A 19,776-nucleotide genomic window follows, 5' to 3' on the forward strand; every position below is an offset into this window, starting at 1 on the left:
CCCTCTATTTGACATTCAAAAGTATACATGGGCAAGTTGTGATAGTAGAAACATGATAATGTTTAGCTCATTTAAAGTCTCACTTCTTTTATTCCCTATTTTCAAAGAATGTTTCAGCCTGATGGAGTTTCATGAGATTGAAGGGAAAAAATATTAGCATGAAACAATTTTATAATACAATGCTATTTACTAACAATGCATTCATAACTAAAAATAAAGCTATCTTTTAAAATTAATAAATCTGAATATATAAGTACAAACATAAATAACTGATATTTTTAAGCTCCCATCGAAGTATGAAAGTTTGATACAAATTAGCATTGCTCACAGTGGAAGCTAGGGAAACATGCACATCCACAGAAAAATGACTGACGTACTGTTAATAGCCAGAAGTTAAATGTTCATTTCAGCATATCAGAAAGTTGATTCCCTGTAATGACATCACTGTGCTTCATGAATGAATGTGATGGCAGAAGCCATTGTTCAACAGAGTGCATCAAAAATCATGATAGAGGGGCTTCCCCGGTGGCGCAGCGGCTGAGAGTCCGCCTGCCGATGCAGGGGAACCGGGTTCGTGCCCCGGTCCGGGAAGATCCCACGTGCCGCGGAGCGGCTGGGCCCGTGAGCCATGGCCGCGGAGCCTGCGCGTGCGGAGCCTGTGCTCCGCAATGGGAGAGGCCACAACAGTGAGAGGCCCGCGTACCGCAAAAAAAAAAAAAAATCATGATAGATTAAAATAATGCTATGCCTTAGAGCAAAGAAAGGTATGTTACTACTGAGATTACAACAAGCGAAGAAGAACTTGTTGAAATTTAGACACTTTTGCACAAGTATATTTGGACTTACATTGGGAATAAGGTATTTTTATAAATGTTTATATATTTGTATTTATATCTGTTTATTTTTTCTGATACAGCTGCTCAATGACTAAGCAGAAGGGTGCCCTTATTGCTCATATTCATTCCTTTACTCTTTTTTAAAGTATTTGCTTAAAATTCAACAGCAAAAACACCAAATAACATGGACACAGGACTTGAAAGATATTCCTCCAAAAAAGATATACAAATGGCCAAGAAGCACTTGAAAAGATACTCACCATCACTAATGCAAAAGAAGGATATGCAAATCAAAACCAAAATGAGGTGTGACTTTACACCCATTAGGATGGCTACTATATTTTTTAAAACCCCAAAGACAAAAAACTCCAGAAAATAACAAGTTTTGGTGAGAATGTGGAGAAACTGGAATGCTTGTGTAGTGTTGGCAGGAATGTAAAATAGTGTGGTCACCATAAATAATATTGAGTTGGCCCTCAAAAAATTAAAAAGAGAACTACAATATGATCCAGCAACTCCACTTCTGAACATATACATAAAACAATTGAAAGCAGGAACAAGAACAGATATTTGCACACCCATGTTCATAGCGGCATTATTCACTATAGCCAAAAGGTGGAAGCAAACCAAGTGTCTATCTTTTTCTTTTAAAGATTTTTTGTATGTGGACCACTTTTAAAATCTTTATTAAATCTGTTACAATGTTGCTTCTGCTTTATGTTTTGTTTTTTTGGCCGTGAGGCATGTGGGATCTTAGCTCTCTGACCAGGGATCAAACCTGCACCCCCTGCATTAGAAGGCAAAGTCTTAACCACTGGACCGCCAGGGAAATCGCCCAAGTGTCTACTGACAGATGAATGGATAAACAAAAAGTGGTATATACGTATAATGGAATATTACTCAGCCTTAAAAAGGAGGAAAATTCTGATATATGGTACAACATGGATGAACTTTGAGGATATTATGCTAAGCAAAGTAAGCCAGTCACAAAAGAACAAATACTCTTATGAGTCCACTTGTATAAGGAAACTAGAGTAGTCAAATTCACAGAGAAAGAAGGTAGAATGGTGCTTGCCAGGGGCTGAGGGCAGGGGAAAATGGGGAGTTACTGTTTAATGGGTACAGAGTTTCAGTTTTGCAAGATGAAAAGATTTCTTGGATGGACGTTGGTGATGGCTGTACAACAATGTAAATATACTTAATGTTACTGAATTGTACACTTAAAAAGGATTAAGCTGGTCAATGTTATGTTCTGTGTATATTGCCACAATGTTTTTAAAAATTAAAAATATTTGCTGATTGTCTACTGATAGGCACTGCTCTAGGAGCAGGTGTTATGGCAGAGACTGACTTTATCCTCTGCTTCAATTTGGGAACATTTTTACTGACAAACAAGCTTTGGATTGCCAAAAACATTTAACCTTGATTTACACAGAATATAGGATATTGCCATTAAAATGGAAAATACTATGGGATATTAGGATATTAAACTTTCATATTTTTAAAATAGATATATAAGGAATAAGGGATAAATTAATATTCAGCAATTATTGCATCTAGAAGTGGGACAGCTGTCGTGAGGATGTGTATTTACACACTTATGTAAATTTTAAAAATACACTCAGGCTTATTAAGATGAAAACTCGCTGGTTTGAAAATGAGAACTGTTTTGAATTTTGTCTAAAGTTTTTCTGCACCTGTTGAGATGATCGTGTGTTTTTTTCCTTTATTTGTTAATGTGGTGTATCACATTGCTTGATTTGTGATACTGAACCATCCTGGCATCACTGGAACGAATCCCACTTGATCATGGTGTATAATCCTTTTACTGTGTTGCTGAATTCAGTTTGCTAATATTTTGTTGAGGATTTTTGTGTCTATATTCATCAGTGATATTAGACTGTAATTTTCTTTTTGTGTGATGTCTTTGTCTGGCTTTGGTATCAGGGTGATACTGGTTTCTTAAAATGAGTTTGAAAGCATTCCTTCCTCTTCAATTTTTTTTTTGAACAGTTTGAGAAGAAAAGGTGTTATGTCTTCTTAAAAGTTTGGTAGAATTCACCTGTGAAGCCATCTTTTCATGTACTTTTGTTGTTGTTGTTTTTTATTACTGATTCAACTTTATTACTGGTAACTGACCTATTCATATTTCCTTTTTCTTCCTGATTCAGTCTTGGGAGACTGTATGTTTTAAGGAATTTATCCATTTCTTCTAGGTTGTCCATTTCATTGGAGTTTAATTGTTCATAGTACTCTCTTACGATCATTTGTATTTCTATGGTGCTGGTTGTAACATCTCTTTCATTTCTGATTTTTATTTATTTATTTAAATAAATAAATATATTTATTTATTTTTGGCTGTTTTGGGTCTTCATTGCTGCGTGTGGGCTTTCTTTAGTAGTGGCAAGCGGGGGCTACTCTGCGGTGTGCAGGCTGCTCTTGTTGCAGAGCTTGGGCTCTAGGCGCGCAGGCTTCAGTAGTTGTGGCATGCAGGCTCAGTAGCTGTGGCACATGGGCTTAGATGCTCCGCAGCATGTGGGATCTTCCCAGACCAGGGCTGGAACCCATGTCCCCTGCATTGGCAGGTGGATTCTTAAACACTGCCCCACCAGGGAAGTCCCCATTTCTGATTTTATTAATTTGGGTGCTCTTTCTTTTTTCTTGATGAGTCTGGCTAAAGATTTAACAATTTTATTTATCTTTTCAAAGAACCAGCTGTTAGTTTCATTGATCTTTTTCTTTTTTTTAGTTCCCATTTCATCTATTTCTGATCTCTATTATTTCTACTAACTTTAGGTTTTGTTTATTCTTCTTTTTCTAGTTCTCTTAGATGTATGGTTAGATTGTTTACTTGAGAATTTCCTTGTTTCTTGAGGTAGGTCTGTATTGTTATAAATGTCCTTCCTGGAACTGCTTTTGCTGTGTCTCATAGATCCTGGATTGTTGTGTTTCCATTTTCATTTGTCTCCAGTTTGTTTTTTTTTTAATTTCCTCTTTGATTTTTTCAGTGACCCACTGGTTGTTTAGTAACATGTAAAGTATGCTTGAATCATGTGGTGAATAAACTTACTTTATCACAAATAATTGACAAAGGTATATTATTTGTTTCAAATTTCTCATATCTTTGAGTATATTATGTTAAAAAAGGAGCCACTAAATGGAAGAGGAAAAAGGATTACTAATAGTGTCTTTTTAAGTCTTGTTAGGTAAATCATTCTTGGATATTATTCCCAGAAATTGAGAGAATGAATAATTCTACTGACTATATTGTAAAAAATGCTTTTATAAGTCAAGTGGTTTCTAACTTGTCGCTTCCAAAAATTTGAACAGTGACTTAGTTTTCAGATGCTAGATCAAAACATAATTTTTGATTATAAAATATTGTGATTTTTGACTTATATTTTTGGCAATCCAGTTCAAGCACTTGAAGGACGATGCTGTAACAAAATTCAGTCTTAACAAACATCACAATCATATGCGAATATGGTTTCTTTGCACTTATTTCAGTAAAAGCAAAAATTAGAAATAGAACTAAATTCTTTCTTATTCTAGGAATATTCATTCATAAATACATAAAATTGAGGTAATGAATGAGTCACAGTTTCATGCATAGTGAAGAATCTCAAAAAAACTTTAGCTAAAAAAGAAACAAGTCACCAAAAATACATACAATTTTACGGTATGACTCTATTTACATAAAGTATGAAACTGGACAAAATTAAGTAATATGATTTAGGAATATAGTTATGCCAAAATTAAAATTAAATTCAAGAAGATGATTATCATAAAAGGCAGGGTAATGATTTCCTCTAGTGGAAAAATACATGATTGGAGAAGTGCATATAAGGATTTCTGAAGTACAGGTAATATGCATAATTTCTGTAGAGTAACTTGGGGGAATCATTTTATTTTAATATTAAGCTAAAGATACACATTTAAAATACACTTTTATATGTATAATAAGGGCTCATACAGCTGGCTGCACATTAGAATTATCTGAAGCTTTAAAAATTATGGATGCCTGGAACTCACATCCCGAGATAATGATTTAATCGGTCTGGAATGGGGCCTGGGAAGAGAGATTCTTTTAAGCTCCCCAAGAGATTTTGGTGTGAGGCCAGAGTTAAGGGCCACAAACACTGATGCATTTCACAATAGAAAGCAAACATGGTTAAAAAAAAAGAAAGAAAAAGAAAAAAAGAAAGAGTGGGGGAAAAAGAGAGAGAGAGAGAGAAAGAGGTTGACCAATCCTGGAAAGTTGGAGATTCTGAATTTTTCAGATCATCTAAACACTGGGGCTGTTTTATGCCTTTTTGAAGGCCTCCATATGCTTTACTGAGCATATGTTATGTTCTCATGATCTCTTTCAGACACTGCATAACGTATTGGGCAATCGCATCCAATGCTCAAAGAAAGCTGTGTTCCACTAAATTTCATCTCAATGTGTTTATAATATTTAATATATGAGATAACTTTCAATGATTCAACCCATAAAAATATATCTAGGCATAAAATAACACACTAAAATGACCTAGAAATATATTAACAAGAGTAAAAAATCAATTAATGAATAATAAAATTATTAATTAATACTTTCATATTTTTCTTTTCTTTTTTTATTAGTTCAACCAACACATTTAGCTTTTTATAGATTAAAAGACCCTTTTAATACTTTGGGCTATGCTTATATTTAAAGCAATTAAGAAAATGAAAGCATCACCCTTCCAAATGAATTTCCATGAGTCTTTGATAATCAGGATAATCACCTAATTCCACGTTTTAATTTCCATTAGATTGGGACAATTAAGAGAATTCTAATTAACCACTAAGAACTAAAAAACTGAAATGAATGTAGGGTGTTCCCTCAGTGCAAAGTACAACAGATTAAAAAAGAAAAGAGTAGATTACAATACTAGGAAAGTAAAATGTACCAGCATGTTGCAAAGGAAAAAAGCAAACAAACAAACAAACAAACAATCTTACAGTGACTTTTCTTTTTGGTAGAACACTTGGGAAGAAGGAATAACCAAAAATATAAAGCATAATTAAAGTTAATAAAAATATATGTGGTGATGAAGTATTATGGTTCAAGAACATTTAAATATAAGCACCAAAATGTAAAGATGGAAAACAGAAAGAAACATGAAGAGTATTTAATCTGAGGGTGTTTCTTAAGCTAAACAACAAAGCAAACTTATAAAGTAAAATCTTGATTAAATTAGATTAAATAAATTGGATGAGGATGTCTTCATCAAAAGTACCATAAACAATATCAAAGGACAATAAAAAGCAAGAAAAGCATACTTAAAATATATCTTATAAAAGAATGTTTATATAATTAGTGAAGAAAAAGCATGTCCAAATCAATACAAGAAGCAAACAGCTCAACAGAAATTTTTGACGAGGAAATGAATGGGCAGTTCTCAAAAGATGAAATGTGAATGATCAACAACAGGCTTACTGGTTTAGAAAGAGATTTAACTGCATTATTAACCACATATGTAAATTAAAATGCTATATCATTTCATCTACTAAATTAGAAAAAAAAACTCCTTGCAGAAATCGAATGAAAACCAATGTTGAGCAGGATTTAAAGAAATAGATAAATTAATTTATCTAAACTAAAAAGGGAAAGCAATCTTGATGGAAGAGATGGGGGTTTAAGAAAGGTTCAAGGTGTTGCATTATGGAGACAGGCGAACATGGACAAAGGCTGAGGAGAACAAAGCAATGAGCAACCTTAACGGGTGGCATGTGAAGAAACAGCAAAAACAGTGGATGAAGGGTTGCCAGTGGAAATTTACATTTTAATAATCATTCTTTTTTTTTTTTTTTTTTTTTTTTTTTTTTTTGCGGTACGCGGGCCTCTCACTGCTGCGGCCCCTCCCGTTGCGGAGCACAGGCTCCGGACGCGCAGGCTCAGCGGCCATGGCTCACGGGCCCAGCCGCTCGCAGCATGTGGGATCTTCCCAGACCGGGGCATGAACCCGTGTCCCCCGCATCGACAGGTGGACTCTCAACCACTGCGCCACCAGGGAAGCCCTTAATAATCATTCTTATTGACAATATATATTAAAGTCATAATTTCGTATACCCTTAGGCTGGGATATTACCTAGTAGGAACTGGTGGTCGGCTAGTCACTCTCTAAACAAATGTTCATTTCCTTCCTCATCCTTAGTTTTGAATAAACACATTTCATAGATTTCCTTCCAGTTTGACCATGCAACAAAATTTTGGCTAATTAGTTATAGGTGGAATTGACGTGCAACAGCTTCAAGGAAACCTTTTAAAGGCCAGTTGGTGTGTGCCCTTTGCTGTTTTCTCCTAGCTTATTTTTTTCCTGCCAGCTGGGAGCTTGACAGGCATCCATCCTGAGCTAGAGTCTCCCCCGACTAGTTCATTCAGCCATCTTCCCCTCTCTATTTCTATTGCAATACTCTAGCACAATTTATTACTTTTTACCTACTCCATTAGACCAGCCATCTATTGGAATAACCAACTCATCTGTATACTTATTTGTGGAGGTATTGTACTTGTTGAATGAATACTATTCTAAGAATACGTGTTCAGTGAGTCTAGAGGGGACTTGTTTACCCCACTCCCTTCATCTGATGACTCCCTCTCATACCCTCATCCATATGGTCACCAAGGTGGGAGCTCAGTAGGCATGTTGGTACATATCCCTGACATCAGACTAGTTAACTAGTCTGAAGATGGCTGTTTGACCCAAGATAGGTCAATTGTAAGCACCTACCAGAGAATTTAGAAATATAACTACTGGGTTTTTGCAACAGCGTTTTGAGGCTCTTGAATCCTGCACTGTAGTCACATTTCCTGCCTATGTATGGTGAAGCATAGAAAGCTGGTTCCACAGAGAGGGGCCCGAAACAGATGTGCAGAGGGAAGCAGTTGAGAGAGACAAGAGGCACAGAAAGATCACAGCTCAAGTTCGCTCTTTTCAATCCCTGGTTTTAGAACCTTCCTGAAGCTGAACTGCACTCCTGAGCTCGGCTTTCCTGAGGTTCCTCATACCCTTAAATAAACTCTTTATGTTTGACGCTACTGGCAATTAAACTAGATATGATTAAACTAGAGGTTTCCCAGAAATGATCATGAGGATGTATAAAGACTGAAAGGCCAAAAAGTACATGAGTGGAAAGAAATCCAAACCACACTTTTTTTTTTTTGCTGAGCTCCTTCCTGACCTTTTAACCAACAGTTTAAAACTGTATTTCCCAGTTCCTCTGAGGCAACTTTCCAAACAATTTGTGTGACTCATTTTGCTCAAATCCCTCAAGAACCCCTTCTGTATTAAACATCTTTATTCCCTTCTTAAAAGAGATGTGCTGGGTCTAGTTTCATGATGTCACCCACAATGGTAGGTGTTCAATATATATTAGTTTCCTTCTATTGTCTTGAAGTTCACGTATGCTACGCAGGTCTGTAAAACAGTGACGTTCGTATGCAACTAATCAGCAAAGGAATTAAGTCAATACAACACAGAATTTGTGTCGATGCCTGCATGATTCTTCCCTCTACAGTAATGTCTTGTGCCTCCAAGGCATAGCAGATGAGAGGGAAGGACACTAACACAGCTGAGCCGGAGAGCCACAGAAGAATGACGGGCTGTTGAGTACGCACCTCACCCCGTCTTTCTTTTCTCTGTTTCTCCACATGCTCTCTTGGAAATGCTTATTTGTTGTATGTTTTTAAAAATTTTTCCTAGTCTTTTGTCACTCTTCCCATGTCTCCATAATTCAACAGTCTTAAACTCTTTTTTATACCACCCTTTCATCAAGATTCCTTGCATCGTACCCTACCCACCTTTTTAGGTAAAGTAGCACATTTGGTGAAAAGTTCCTCTATTTATTAGGATTTTAACATGCTTTAAACTGTGCCTGTATTTTTATTATGGTTGCTTTTGTTTATGCTAGTGCTATATAACTCAGTTATCTATGCTTATAGTGGTTTGACCTAATCCTGTTTTCCCATAAGCCCTTTTATGTGATCATTCAAAATAGGAGACTTTTTAGAAACTCATGCATGCCTCTGTGTATAGGTATGTGTGTGTGTGTTTCATCAAATAGACAAAAAATTGGTTTCTGGTCCTGGCCTAATATTTGTGCATGTATAAATACCTGTGGATTTAGTTGAAACCTATTTATGTTGGAACCACCTGGATATAAATTTATTGAGTTCCACATCTACTTATTTTGAGTACCACCTGTAGCTACACACATTTGTTTCAGGACTGAAGAGTTTATCTTTCAATAGTGTAATGAAAAAAGTATATCTATATCAGTGTAAAATGGAAGTCTCATTGATAAACATTAATATTCATTTTGATTAGAAAATAATTAATAAAACATAATTCAGTAAAAATTGAAATGCCATATTGTCACAAATTTTCTATGTGATGGTCTTACCGACCTAGATATTAAGTGGGGAAATGTTCATTGTAATTGAAACAAATTCTACTTAGAAATTGCATGAACAGAGGATAATGTTAGGATTCAGCTTTACAGCAGCCTTCATTTGAACCTAGGGACATTTCAAGGGCTATTTAAGGCTTACTAAAACGTATGTTCAAGTAATTGTATTTTCTTAATATTATGAGCGAGCCAAGTTATATCACTGTGCTTGATTATAATCAAGTATAATCACATTAATTATAATATTCAGTTTATCACTATGATATGATTACAGTTACATCTTTAAATGTAGACCTTTTGACATTGAAATGCTAATTTTATCAAGCTTATTGAAAGATAAAGTAATATCTGATATTTTCTAGGTATATAATAATGATTGCCTTAAACACAACATTAATTAGATCCATTCATGGTTTTGATTTTTTAATTAAAAATAGTGATTAAAGATATAATAAACTCAATTACTTAGTTCTATTGTCTAAAATATGGTCATGGAACCAGAATAAGAATCTATTCCCTGATTTTATGAGAAGCAAATAACTTGGCTCTCAGGCTTAATGAAGAGCAATGTTGTTGGTTGACCATGACATAGAAGTCTCTCCCCTGAGGCCTGGCTCAAATCAATTCAAGCAGTAAAGCAAAGTGAGGGCTACAGCTGTCAATGACCGGAAGGAGAGGGTTGATGCCACAAGGACTCTCTCTACTTATTGGTTTTGAATTTTGCTTAGTGTGGACTTCATTTTCTGACTATTTTCCCCATAAGACTGGAGCCAGGGATGCTGTTAGATGTTCTTTCTTAACATATTTGGAGTATTAGAAACTGAAGGGTACATATATTTTTTATATCATAGCCCTAACTGTAAATAATATTCTTCTATTTAAGGTAGGAAATTGCATGGTGTGTTAGTTAGATCTGACTAGATTATAAGACACTTGAAAGATAATCTCCATATCTCAAAAACACCATTTTTTGGGTCATTTGCTATATATGTCTAAAACAAGTTGGCAGAGGGACTTTCCTCTACAGACTCAAGGGGACCAGGCAGATGTAGACACTTCACCTGGAAAATGAGGTGTCCTCTACCACAGCAGCAGAAGGGAGACCAGGTGGGCTGTACACCAGCTTGGAAATGCTTCAACCTGGAAGTGACACACCTTACTTCCTCACAGCACTCTGGCCAGAGCTTTTTGACACAGATCCACCTACCCGAAAGGGTCTGGGACACACAGGGAAGAAAATGGATATTTTGAAAATAGTAAATATCTCTATAACGTACAATGGTAGGTTTAAAAATTTTGTAGTCATTTGTTTATAAATCAGTGAATTGAGATCACCATTCTTCCCTTTAGATAAAGAATTAAACTTTTGAATCAATAAAAATTAGTTACCTTTCTTTGACTGAAAAGTCAAAATGCTTAATTTCTGCATAATATACGGTATATACTTAGTAAAGATGCATTTCTGTATGGATGGATATCTTATTGATACTGATATGTAAGTTGGGAGAGGATATAATCAGGATATATATTTATTATAATGAAATATCTTTAAGCATGACTTTGATACTTTCTGTTAATCAAGAAAAGATATTTGCAGAAATGTAAAGTAGTTACTTCAAGTAAAGTCTACTTTTTCATCATCTTTTTCAGGACTATTTGAGAACCACTGGGCATTTCACCAGCCAACAGATAAAGTTTCACAGAAAGTATCAGGTTTAATTTAAAGATATGAATTGGCTCTGACATACAGAATATATTTAACAAATTACTTCAATTCTTGGCAGAAATTTTTAGCCTTATGTACAAAAGGTGTATAAGCAAACCTAGAACAAAAATAGTTACATATAATCAGAAAGAAACTGCTGTGAACTGGATCTCATAAGTCCTATAACATTCGTTCATAAAGCCTGTTTTATTTTCCCTCCCTCCTCTTACTGAAAAACTTTCTGAATCCAAAATAAAACAAGTATGTAACAATGAAGACTGGCTGAACATTAAATTTTTAAAAAACAGGATTTACCACGTTTAAAATATTTCAACTAGTGTTACTAAAACACATCATTGTTAGGAGTACAAGTGATATGTCTGATAGCGCCTGTTTTCTTTCAAGAGCATTTGAAACTACTGGCAAACTAGATGTGGCAGGTGTTGTCTGATTGCTTTCACGCCATAGTATTCATCATGATTTTAGTAGTATTTTATGCTGTTACGGCTAAATATGGCTGTTTCTGTGCCATTAAGCATCAGTAAAGAAATCAAGCTGGCTGGTATTGTTTAGTGTAACCTCTGGATCCCTCAATTTTCCAGAGTTGTAATGAAGATGAAATTAAACATGACAGTGAGGATTTCAATGATAATCATGTCTAACACTTACTGAGTCGTTACTACGAAGAGAGTTACTGTTCAAAGCTCTTGGCGTCTATTAACTTGTTAAATCCTCACAATTACCCTATAAAGCAGGTTCGATTTTTCCTGCCATAAAGAAACTGAGGTAAAGAGCTGATAAGCACTTATTCAAGGTCACACAGCAGCTAAGTGGCAGAGACAGGATTTAAACCCAGGAAGGCTGACTCGGGAGTCTGCTTGCTTACCCTCTGTGCTGTGAGATGATCGCTAGTACAGAGCAGGTGTTTCTGATGACGAAGTTCTGCATGATGAGGCCCCCTGCCATCTCCCCACCCTTACTTTCTTCTGCTTCAGCAAAACGCTCCCTCCTAGTAAGTCTGCCTTGCTGGTCCCGAGACCTGGAGTGCTTTATTCAGGGCATTTGCGTGGTTGCCTCTTAGTACATTTAAGCCTTTGCTCAACTGTAACTTTCAGAGACTGTTTCTGACTAATCAGGGTGATAATCCTCCCTCACTTCCTCCCTATCTCATTCACAGCACCTAATACTACATGACACAGTATTACACATTACTTTGCTTACTGTCTGCATCTGCTGGCAGAACGTAACTCAATGAAGGCTCTGTTCTGAATTTTAACACATATAACAAGATTTGGATAAATGTTTTCTATTAATCCATCTGTCTGCCCATCTATTTGTCCATCTATCTATCCATCCATCCATCCACCCATTCATCCATCATTTATGTACCCTTACGTTATACGCACTACATATTATCTAGCCATTAGTTATTAAAAATAAAAGTCACTTTTAATTACTTCATTAGGGTGAGATATTTATTTTTTCTACTGACTATCATCTTCCTTTCTTTTTTCTTTTCTGACACACATTTACTTTAAAAGAAAATTGTGGGAGACCTAAATGCAGCACTTGGAACACTCACGTGTTGAGAAGAAATACAGCTTTTCATCTAAACTAAGTGAAGAAGCTAAGTTTTGAAGTCACTCTACAGGGTTCTGTGCATAGATTTATGTATTTGTGAACTCTGTATAGAGCAATCACTGCTTTGTGATCTCCCAAGTTCAGTTTAATTCAGAGTGATGCTACACCGAAATCATTATCATCAAGCCACTATTTTTCACTCCAAATCTATCACTGCTGACAGTACACTTAGAAGTCATACATACAGTTTTTAAGGGGTTACAACCAAAAGGAAAGTCTTTTCAAGTTATGTGTGAAGACAATCTACTAAACATCTGAAATTATAATGATTCTGTCTTCTCTGACTTTATCCCCAAGGTTTTTCCTTCCTTTCACATTTAGGATTATCTGGGGAACATGATGTGCTTTGCTCTGTATGAATTTAGAGACAGAGAAGCTACTGTGCTACTGTCTACTTAGAAGATTTTATTGACTTCTGGAAGCATTTGCTGGTCCCTGAATTATTTCTTCCTTTTCCCCCAATGGAAAACTGGTCATCATTCAGTTGGATCTTCTAGATTTTTCAGTGGAAAAGGCAACGTCTTATAATGTTATCGGCTCCCACCCTGAGGTCCTGGGTTTACCAGTGTCTTGAAGACTGTTCACAGAGCAGTCCTGGCAGCAGAAGGCATGGTGGCGGGGGAGAGGCACACGGGGAAGAGGAGGAAATGCCGGGCGTCAAGAAAGGGGCAGTGAAAGTGGAAATGGAAAAATCAGGAAAGCCAAACGCTGTGCGACACAGGCATTTCAGCCCTGCTCCGAGGAGGTGCACACAGTTCATTGCACAGAGTTCTCTGCGGACTAGCCAAGCGATAAAGGCTTGCTGGACATGTGAACGGAACAGAACAAGTTTTTAAACGTTGATATGTTTAAAGGCGTTGTGCCTAGAACAATGTCAAGTTTTTTGCCAATGTTGTCCATCTATATTTTAGCTAAAAATATTCAGTGCTTTCTGTACACCATGCATTCTTCAAAGTACTTCGTATAAAGTAAATGATTTAATCCTTGTGAGAGTTCTATGAGGTGGAAGCAGTATTCTTACCATTTTCCGGCTGAGAAAAATAAGACAAAGGAAGATTACATAATTTACCTAAAACCATGGAGCAGGTAGCAAGTGGGTAAACCAGGATTTGCACCTAATGGTCTTGTTGCAAAGCTGACATAAATGCTATTTAGTATTAATAGTAGACTCAGCTGGATGGCTGTATGTAATAAACGATTGCACTTAATAACTAATGTTGATTGAACATGAGTAACCACTTAAATTTAGAATTGGCACTTTTATAAATTACAGTGATGGAATATTCCTTTCCTCTCTACATGAATTTTCTTTCCACTTTTCTATTCCATAGAATTGGTGGTTGCATTTTATAAGATTTTTGTACAAATCATCTTTAAATCAACTTGAATTTAAACAGAGGAAGCACTGAATTCATAACGTCACTTTTTAAAAATGAATAAGCTACTTGCTTCCAAAAAGGAGACACGCTTCTTACTGTATCTTTGGACAGGACAAAGATACGCCTATTCTTGTATTTTATTTTTCTTTTTAGAAAAATACAATAAATTTGATAGCAAATTGAAGATAGCACCATGATGTGTTCAGAATGCAAAGAAATAAAAAAGCATATATCTAGCTTTATGTTGGCCATGTACTAAATATTATCTAATAAACTGAGTTCTGTGTTTCTGAATGGAAAGTAAAAAATAAATATGAAGCTCAAGTAGCTTTCTTATTTGCAGGTAAGGTAGATAACCATCAAATATATATCTCATCTATATCCTCTACCTTCTCCACTTTCACTCTTAATCAATTTAAAACTTTGTTCTGCATTACTCTGAGGTCTAAAAAAATACGCAAAGATTACAGAGTTGTCAGAAAGTCCAAGAAAAATTTCAGAGGTGGTCTCTTAGGACCCTAAAAAGGATTATAAGTCTATAGATTCTATATAAATCTATAAAAATATGATTTGCTTTTTGAAATTTTCTGGCTCTATTCCCCTCCAACGCTTTGATGTGGGTCCTCACTATCTTTCATCTGTATTTAGTCTATTCAATTTTGATGCTACTCCCAGGGATGTTTTTATTTGTTTGTTCATTTTTTGTTTTGTTTTTGAATGCGGGCTACTGTCCTAGAAAGGAATCCTGATGGATCCATTTGAGTTTTCATGGGGTCTAGACTGCTCTAGCCCCACAGACCTAACCACAGACCCCTTGGACCCACTTATTCTAAAAGTGGATGAAACCCCTCCCGGTTTTACCTGTCATTCTCAAACCACGTGACTGCATTTTTCCAGTGAATATCTGTTGGGCCTTTCATGATTCTCCTGGCTTCTCTCTTATAGACATAAACAGCATAGAGATCCTGTTTATACTGGGTTTTATAGGGATGTATTTTCACTTAATTTTGTTGCATATGTTTTCCATAGCTTATAGGCTTTGTTAACTAGGCTTTGACTTTAAAAAAATTATTTGAAATACTTTTTAAAAATTGAAGTATCATTTACATACCATTAAGTTCACCCATATAAAGTTTACAATTTAATGGGTTTAGTATATTTATGAAATTGTATTACAATCACAATAAAAATTTAGAATATTTTCATCACCCCATAAAGAAACCCCATATTCATTAGCAGTCACTCCCTACCCCATGCTCTTCAGCCTTAAGTAACCACTAATCTACTTCTGTCTCTACACATCTGCTATCCCAGGCATTTCATATAAATGGTATCATACAGTATGTGCTCTATTGTGATTGGAAGGATGTGACAGAGAAATAAACACTGTCATTTTTTAAGTTCTTCATCTCGAATGGGGAACAGCAACAATTCCATGATAGATTTTATGGTGACCGGTTTGCATATGATTTGAAGCTGGTTTCCTAATACGGGACAATAAAGCACCACTTGAAAATATGGCAGAGTTAATAATAATGATGATGGAATATAACAATAAAATGGAATACATAAATTTTACTATGTGCCAAGACTATTCTAAGCACTTCTCATATATCAACATATTTAACATTCACAGAAATCTATGATGGAAGTGCTATTTTTATCAACCCCATTTTATTGATGAAGAAACTGAGGAAAAGTGAAATGAAGAAACTCACCCAAGCTAGTCGGTGGCAGAGCCAGAGTCCACGTCCAGGTAGTCTGACTGGACACCTTGTTCCTAACCACTATTCTACACTGCCTCTCTGATGTTTAGGTGTTTTGTCAGATATCATTCTCTTCCAAGTTGGCAATACTAGAAAACAACATAGGGTAACTTATGCTCTAATTTGCTTTCTTGTTACTCATTTTTCACAGCACTGCTATTTTAGTGGCATATAAAAACTAGGGGGACAAAAAAAGTCATTGTTTTTTAGTTCCAAACATAGTCTTTTAAACTTTTGCAAAATACTTTCTTTTCCTATCTTAACTAAAACATAATCTGAAAATCCTCGTTATTTGTAGCAGGCTGGCTATTTAAAAAATGGTTTCTTCCTAAAATATATTCGACATACAGTTCACCATATTCACTACGATTAAACAAAATTTGCCTTTTTATTTATAACAAAGAAAGCCTTAAAGTAGTGTATCACTAAATGTATAAGACATTAAAGTATTAGTCAGTACGGTGAATGTTTGATCAACTTGAACGAAATGAGTTTTAATCATGTAAATTTTCACAGGACTTTAAGAGAAGAAGGGAAAGAAATAGTCCACATTTCTACATGAAACTTGGCAGAGCTGGGATAATAGCTCTCATTTTTCTTCTGTCCTGAATCGGCCCATCCAAGAATCATTCTGCTTCCCTTGAGAGGAAAAGAATCTCTCCTGTTTAATAAGTTACTAGAAAAGAGTTTCAAAAGCATGATCTAAGATACCTTTTCATGATTATATTTTCAGATCCCCTTTTCTGTGGTCCAGGAACCCTCTCCTAAACGTCTCCAAGCCCAAACCCTGTCTTTTGCTTGACATAGAGACCTGGAGCTCTGTGACCCCTGTGCTCACCTAGGGTGCATGAATTCTGATTTTATGTAATATGTATGTACCTATGCATATGTGTGTGTATGTATGCATGTATATATATATATATAGTAGCTGAGTATCAGCTGCCTTTGCTGGAAACATGGTGGGGTGTGTGGGAGAGACTCAAACTCCAGAAGACTGACTCCTAAGCAGAATCCTTTTCACCAGCCCTGGTCATAAAGAGAGCAAATGCTTTAACAGCACCAAAAACCAAAGTCACATTTTTGCACTGCCTTGGTGTAGTGATATTTTAATATGAAAGCAGCAACGGAATTAAACAGCATTCAGGTTTAGCTCTTGAGTCCCAGGGGCTTGCCTCTAAGTGAATCAGTGTAAGACACCACAGAAGGCGTATCTTTCATGGGCAGGATATATCACACTGTACTATTTTGGAAATCAGATAGAATGACTCCTCAGAAAGCAACTGTGCCAGCTGTGAAACTGTACAAATGTATTTATAATTATTTTTGACATTTTCTGGGTAGTTTTGTAAAGAAAATCTAAGTGTAATTATACTTCACATTTAGCAGCATGATAAGTGATAGCATATTTTTTCAAGTTACTATTCACTTGCTAGGGTAGCATTTTAAATCCCTTAAGCAGAGCTCTCAATTTAAGTTCTGCTTGAATTATACTTGGTTGCATGTATTTCTTATATATCCACTAACTTCCAGCTTTCTAACCCTTTTTACTGATTCATTTAAAATTAATTAAATTACATAAATGTATGTGAGTATTAGGCTTACATTTTAAATTTTGTTGAAAATTAATTCAAAGGACAACACTGCTGCATGTTAGAAAGGGGATGATGCAGAAGGAAGAGAGGAATTACTTGTGTAATTAAAGGATGGAGAAACTATTATCTCTTAACATGTAGCTAAGTCCAACCATTATGAAATGATCTCTTTCGATTGATTTTTACGTATGTACAAAATACGTAACTGCAGAACATTTTATAAATATGAAGCAAAGATAAAATGGCTAGATTATAAATGTGCTTCCAAACGGCAGTCCTTTCCAGAAACTTACCAGTCGTGCAGTTTTCAAATTCAATGTCATCAATTGCAGCTCCTCCTCGCAGATCCCTCGTTCTGATACCTTGAAATATGACTTCAAAATTCCTTAACTTTCCTAGAAGGATGACAGCCTTTTGCCAATGATCACCAGAGTTCTGCTTACTTCCTTGCCATACTTTTGATAGTCCTTTCTCTGTCTGAAGGTAGAGAAGTTTGCATTAGGCAGATGATTAAACACAAAAGAAGGAAAAAAACACAACTACAATTATTTAGAACAGAAGCATTTGATCAATGAAAACTGATTAAAAAAACTGATAATATTCATGATATATTTTACCTCATCCAAACAGAAGCTCCTTAATCTACTAGGTACTCCCAAAAGCAATACTAGCAAGACTAGCAGCAAACTTGTTTGGCTATTTTCAGAGACATCATTATTAGAAAGTGGCCTACTCAGTTCAATCCACTTCTCCTTGCTTGCCCACAAAATTCTCAATGGATATTTAGTGGAATCTGAACAGTTTACAGGTGCCCTGGGTTTACAGCTCTAGGTACCCTTCCCACCAACTTTCTACTCACGTTCTTGAATCATTGGTATTGCACCTTCCTTTACAGAGCTTAAATAACTTATATAAGGAAAGAGAAGAGAGAGATAAGAGGAGGAATATGTGGGAGAAATCACATATCCCTGATGGATATGATAAGAAATTGTGAAGTGAATTGAGCACAGAGGGAAAGTGATCATTTCTAGGACCAGATTTCAAAAATTCTATTATATGATTTTGGATATTTATAAAATTCTACTATAATGATTATATGAGCACCAACAATAATTATTTTATACCAAATTATTCAATGGTAAAGGAAAAATTAATTTTCTAAGAAAAATTATTTAAATATCTCCTCTTGAGACAAAAGTTTCCTTCAGCAACAGAATACAAAGAAACTATAAGGGACGCATGCATGCACAGTTGGGGCAAATTATGAACAATAAGATACAAGACGACTGAAACCCAACTGCCACTTCTGAGGTGCCAGAAGCAAAAAGCAGGGGACTGTGAATGATTCCTGCGCACAGCACCACCAAGGGGGTGGGCAGACCACCTAAGCCATTCCTCCAGCCCGACCCCATACCCTCACGCCATTTAAGGGACCCCCTCCCCCACCACCCCCCCGCCTCAGGGAGCGAGCAAGGGAACCTGGCACTCGTTTTCACTCGCTTGTGCTGTAGCATGAGTCCCAATAAAGCCTTGCCTGAATTTCTTGTCTGACCTCTTCTCAATTTCTATTGATTAAAGAGTGCAAGAACCTGGGTCAGTAACACTCTGAATGTGTAAGGTTGGTCTGCTAGCAGTACAATATCCTAATATATGAACAATCCTGGTATAACATGACATGACATGGTATGACATGACATGTAGCATAACCCTAATGACACAAAAAAATGAGACCAAGAGTAAACCAGAATATAAGTCAGTCGAGCACAAGGACAAGGCTTAGACTGTATGTGTTGCTCTTTGCTATTCTGGGCATAGTCCTTATTGGGAATTAGAGGTTAACACATCATGATGATGGATATATAGGAAAGAAAGAGAAAAAATATATAGAATTATGTTTATGGTTACGCCCCCAAAATTAATATTTCAGGGTCCGGTATTGTGTTTTCATGACGAATTCACAAGTAAACTTTGTCACTGAAGCTTATAATCAAAACAGTGGAATAGAAGAGAATATTTAATGGAACGGCATCTAGAAAAGCAAGCAAGATGTTCCAACTGATTTATAGCACACAACTGTGATATACATAATTTACGGATTTCTAAAAAAATGTACACTAAAGAAAAAAGAGAAATGCTTGAAGAGGGGATCTAAAAGAGTTACACATTCATAGACCCATGCTTTAGGGGAACTAATGTTAATAAATGTGGCTGACACCTTGTTCTGTTAAAGGAGAGACAGATCAATCAAGCAGCTCTTCTGTAGAATAACAGAGAGAAAGTAGAACTCTGTATCCGTTACTCTAAAACTAACTTTGCAAAACAACTAACAGTGCATAGACAGAGCTTTCAACATCCTCCCCAAAACAACAAACACATTTTTACACCCAGAGACACACGTAGCTTCTTCACTGAAGGGGATGGGAA

The 19,776-nt window shown here is 36.0% G+C and overlaps 1 protein-coding gene across 1 annotated transcript in view; it reads right to left on the reverse strand.

Moving 5' to 3' along the window:
* The window catches only part of MALRD1 (MAM and LDL receptor class A domain containing 1), a 584,500-nt gene that overhangs the window by 193,909 nt on the left and 370,815 nt on the right, over positions 1-19,776 (reverse strand). The window contains exon 30 of the mRNA XM_060293508.1: positions 17,646-17,829. Coding sequence (XP_060149491.1) covers positions 17,646-17,829 — 184 coding nt within the window. The remainder of the gene's footprint in view (positions 1-17,645; positions 17,830-19,776) is intronic.

This window comes from Globicephala melas, chromosome 2 (assembly GCF_963455315.2).
Source record: "Globicephala melas chromosome 2, mGloMel1.2, whole genome shotgun sequence".
NCBI classification, from domain to species: Eukaryota; Metazoa; Chordata; class Mammalia; order Artiodactyla; family Delphinidae; genus Globicephala; species Globicephala melas.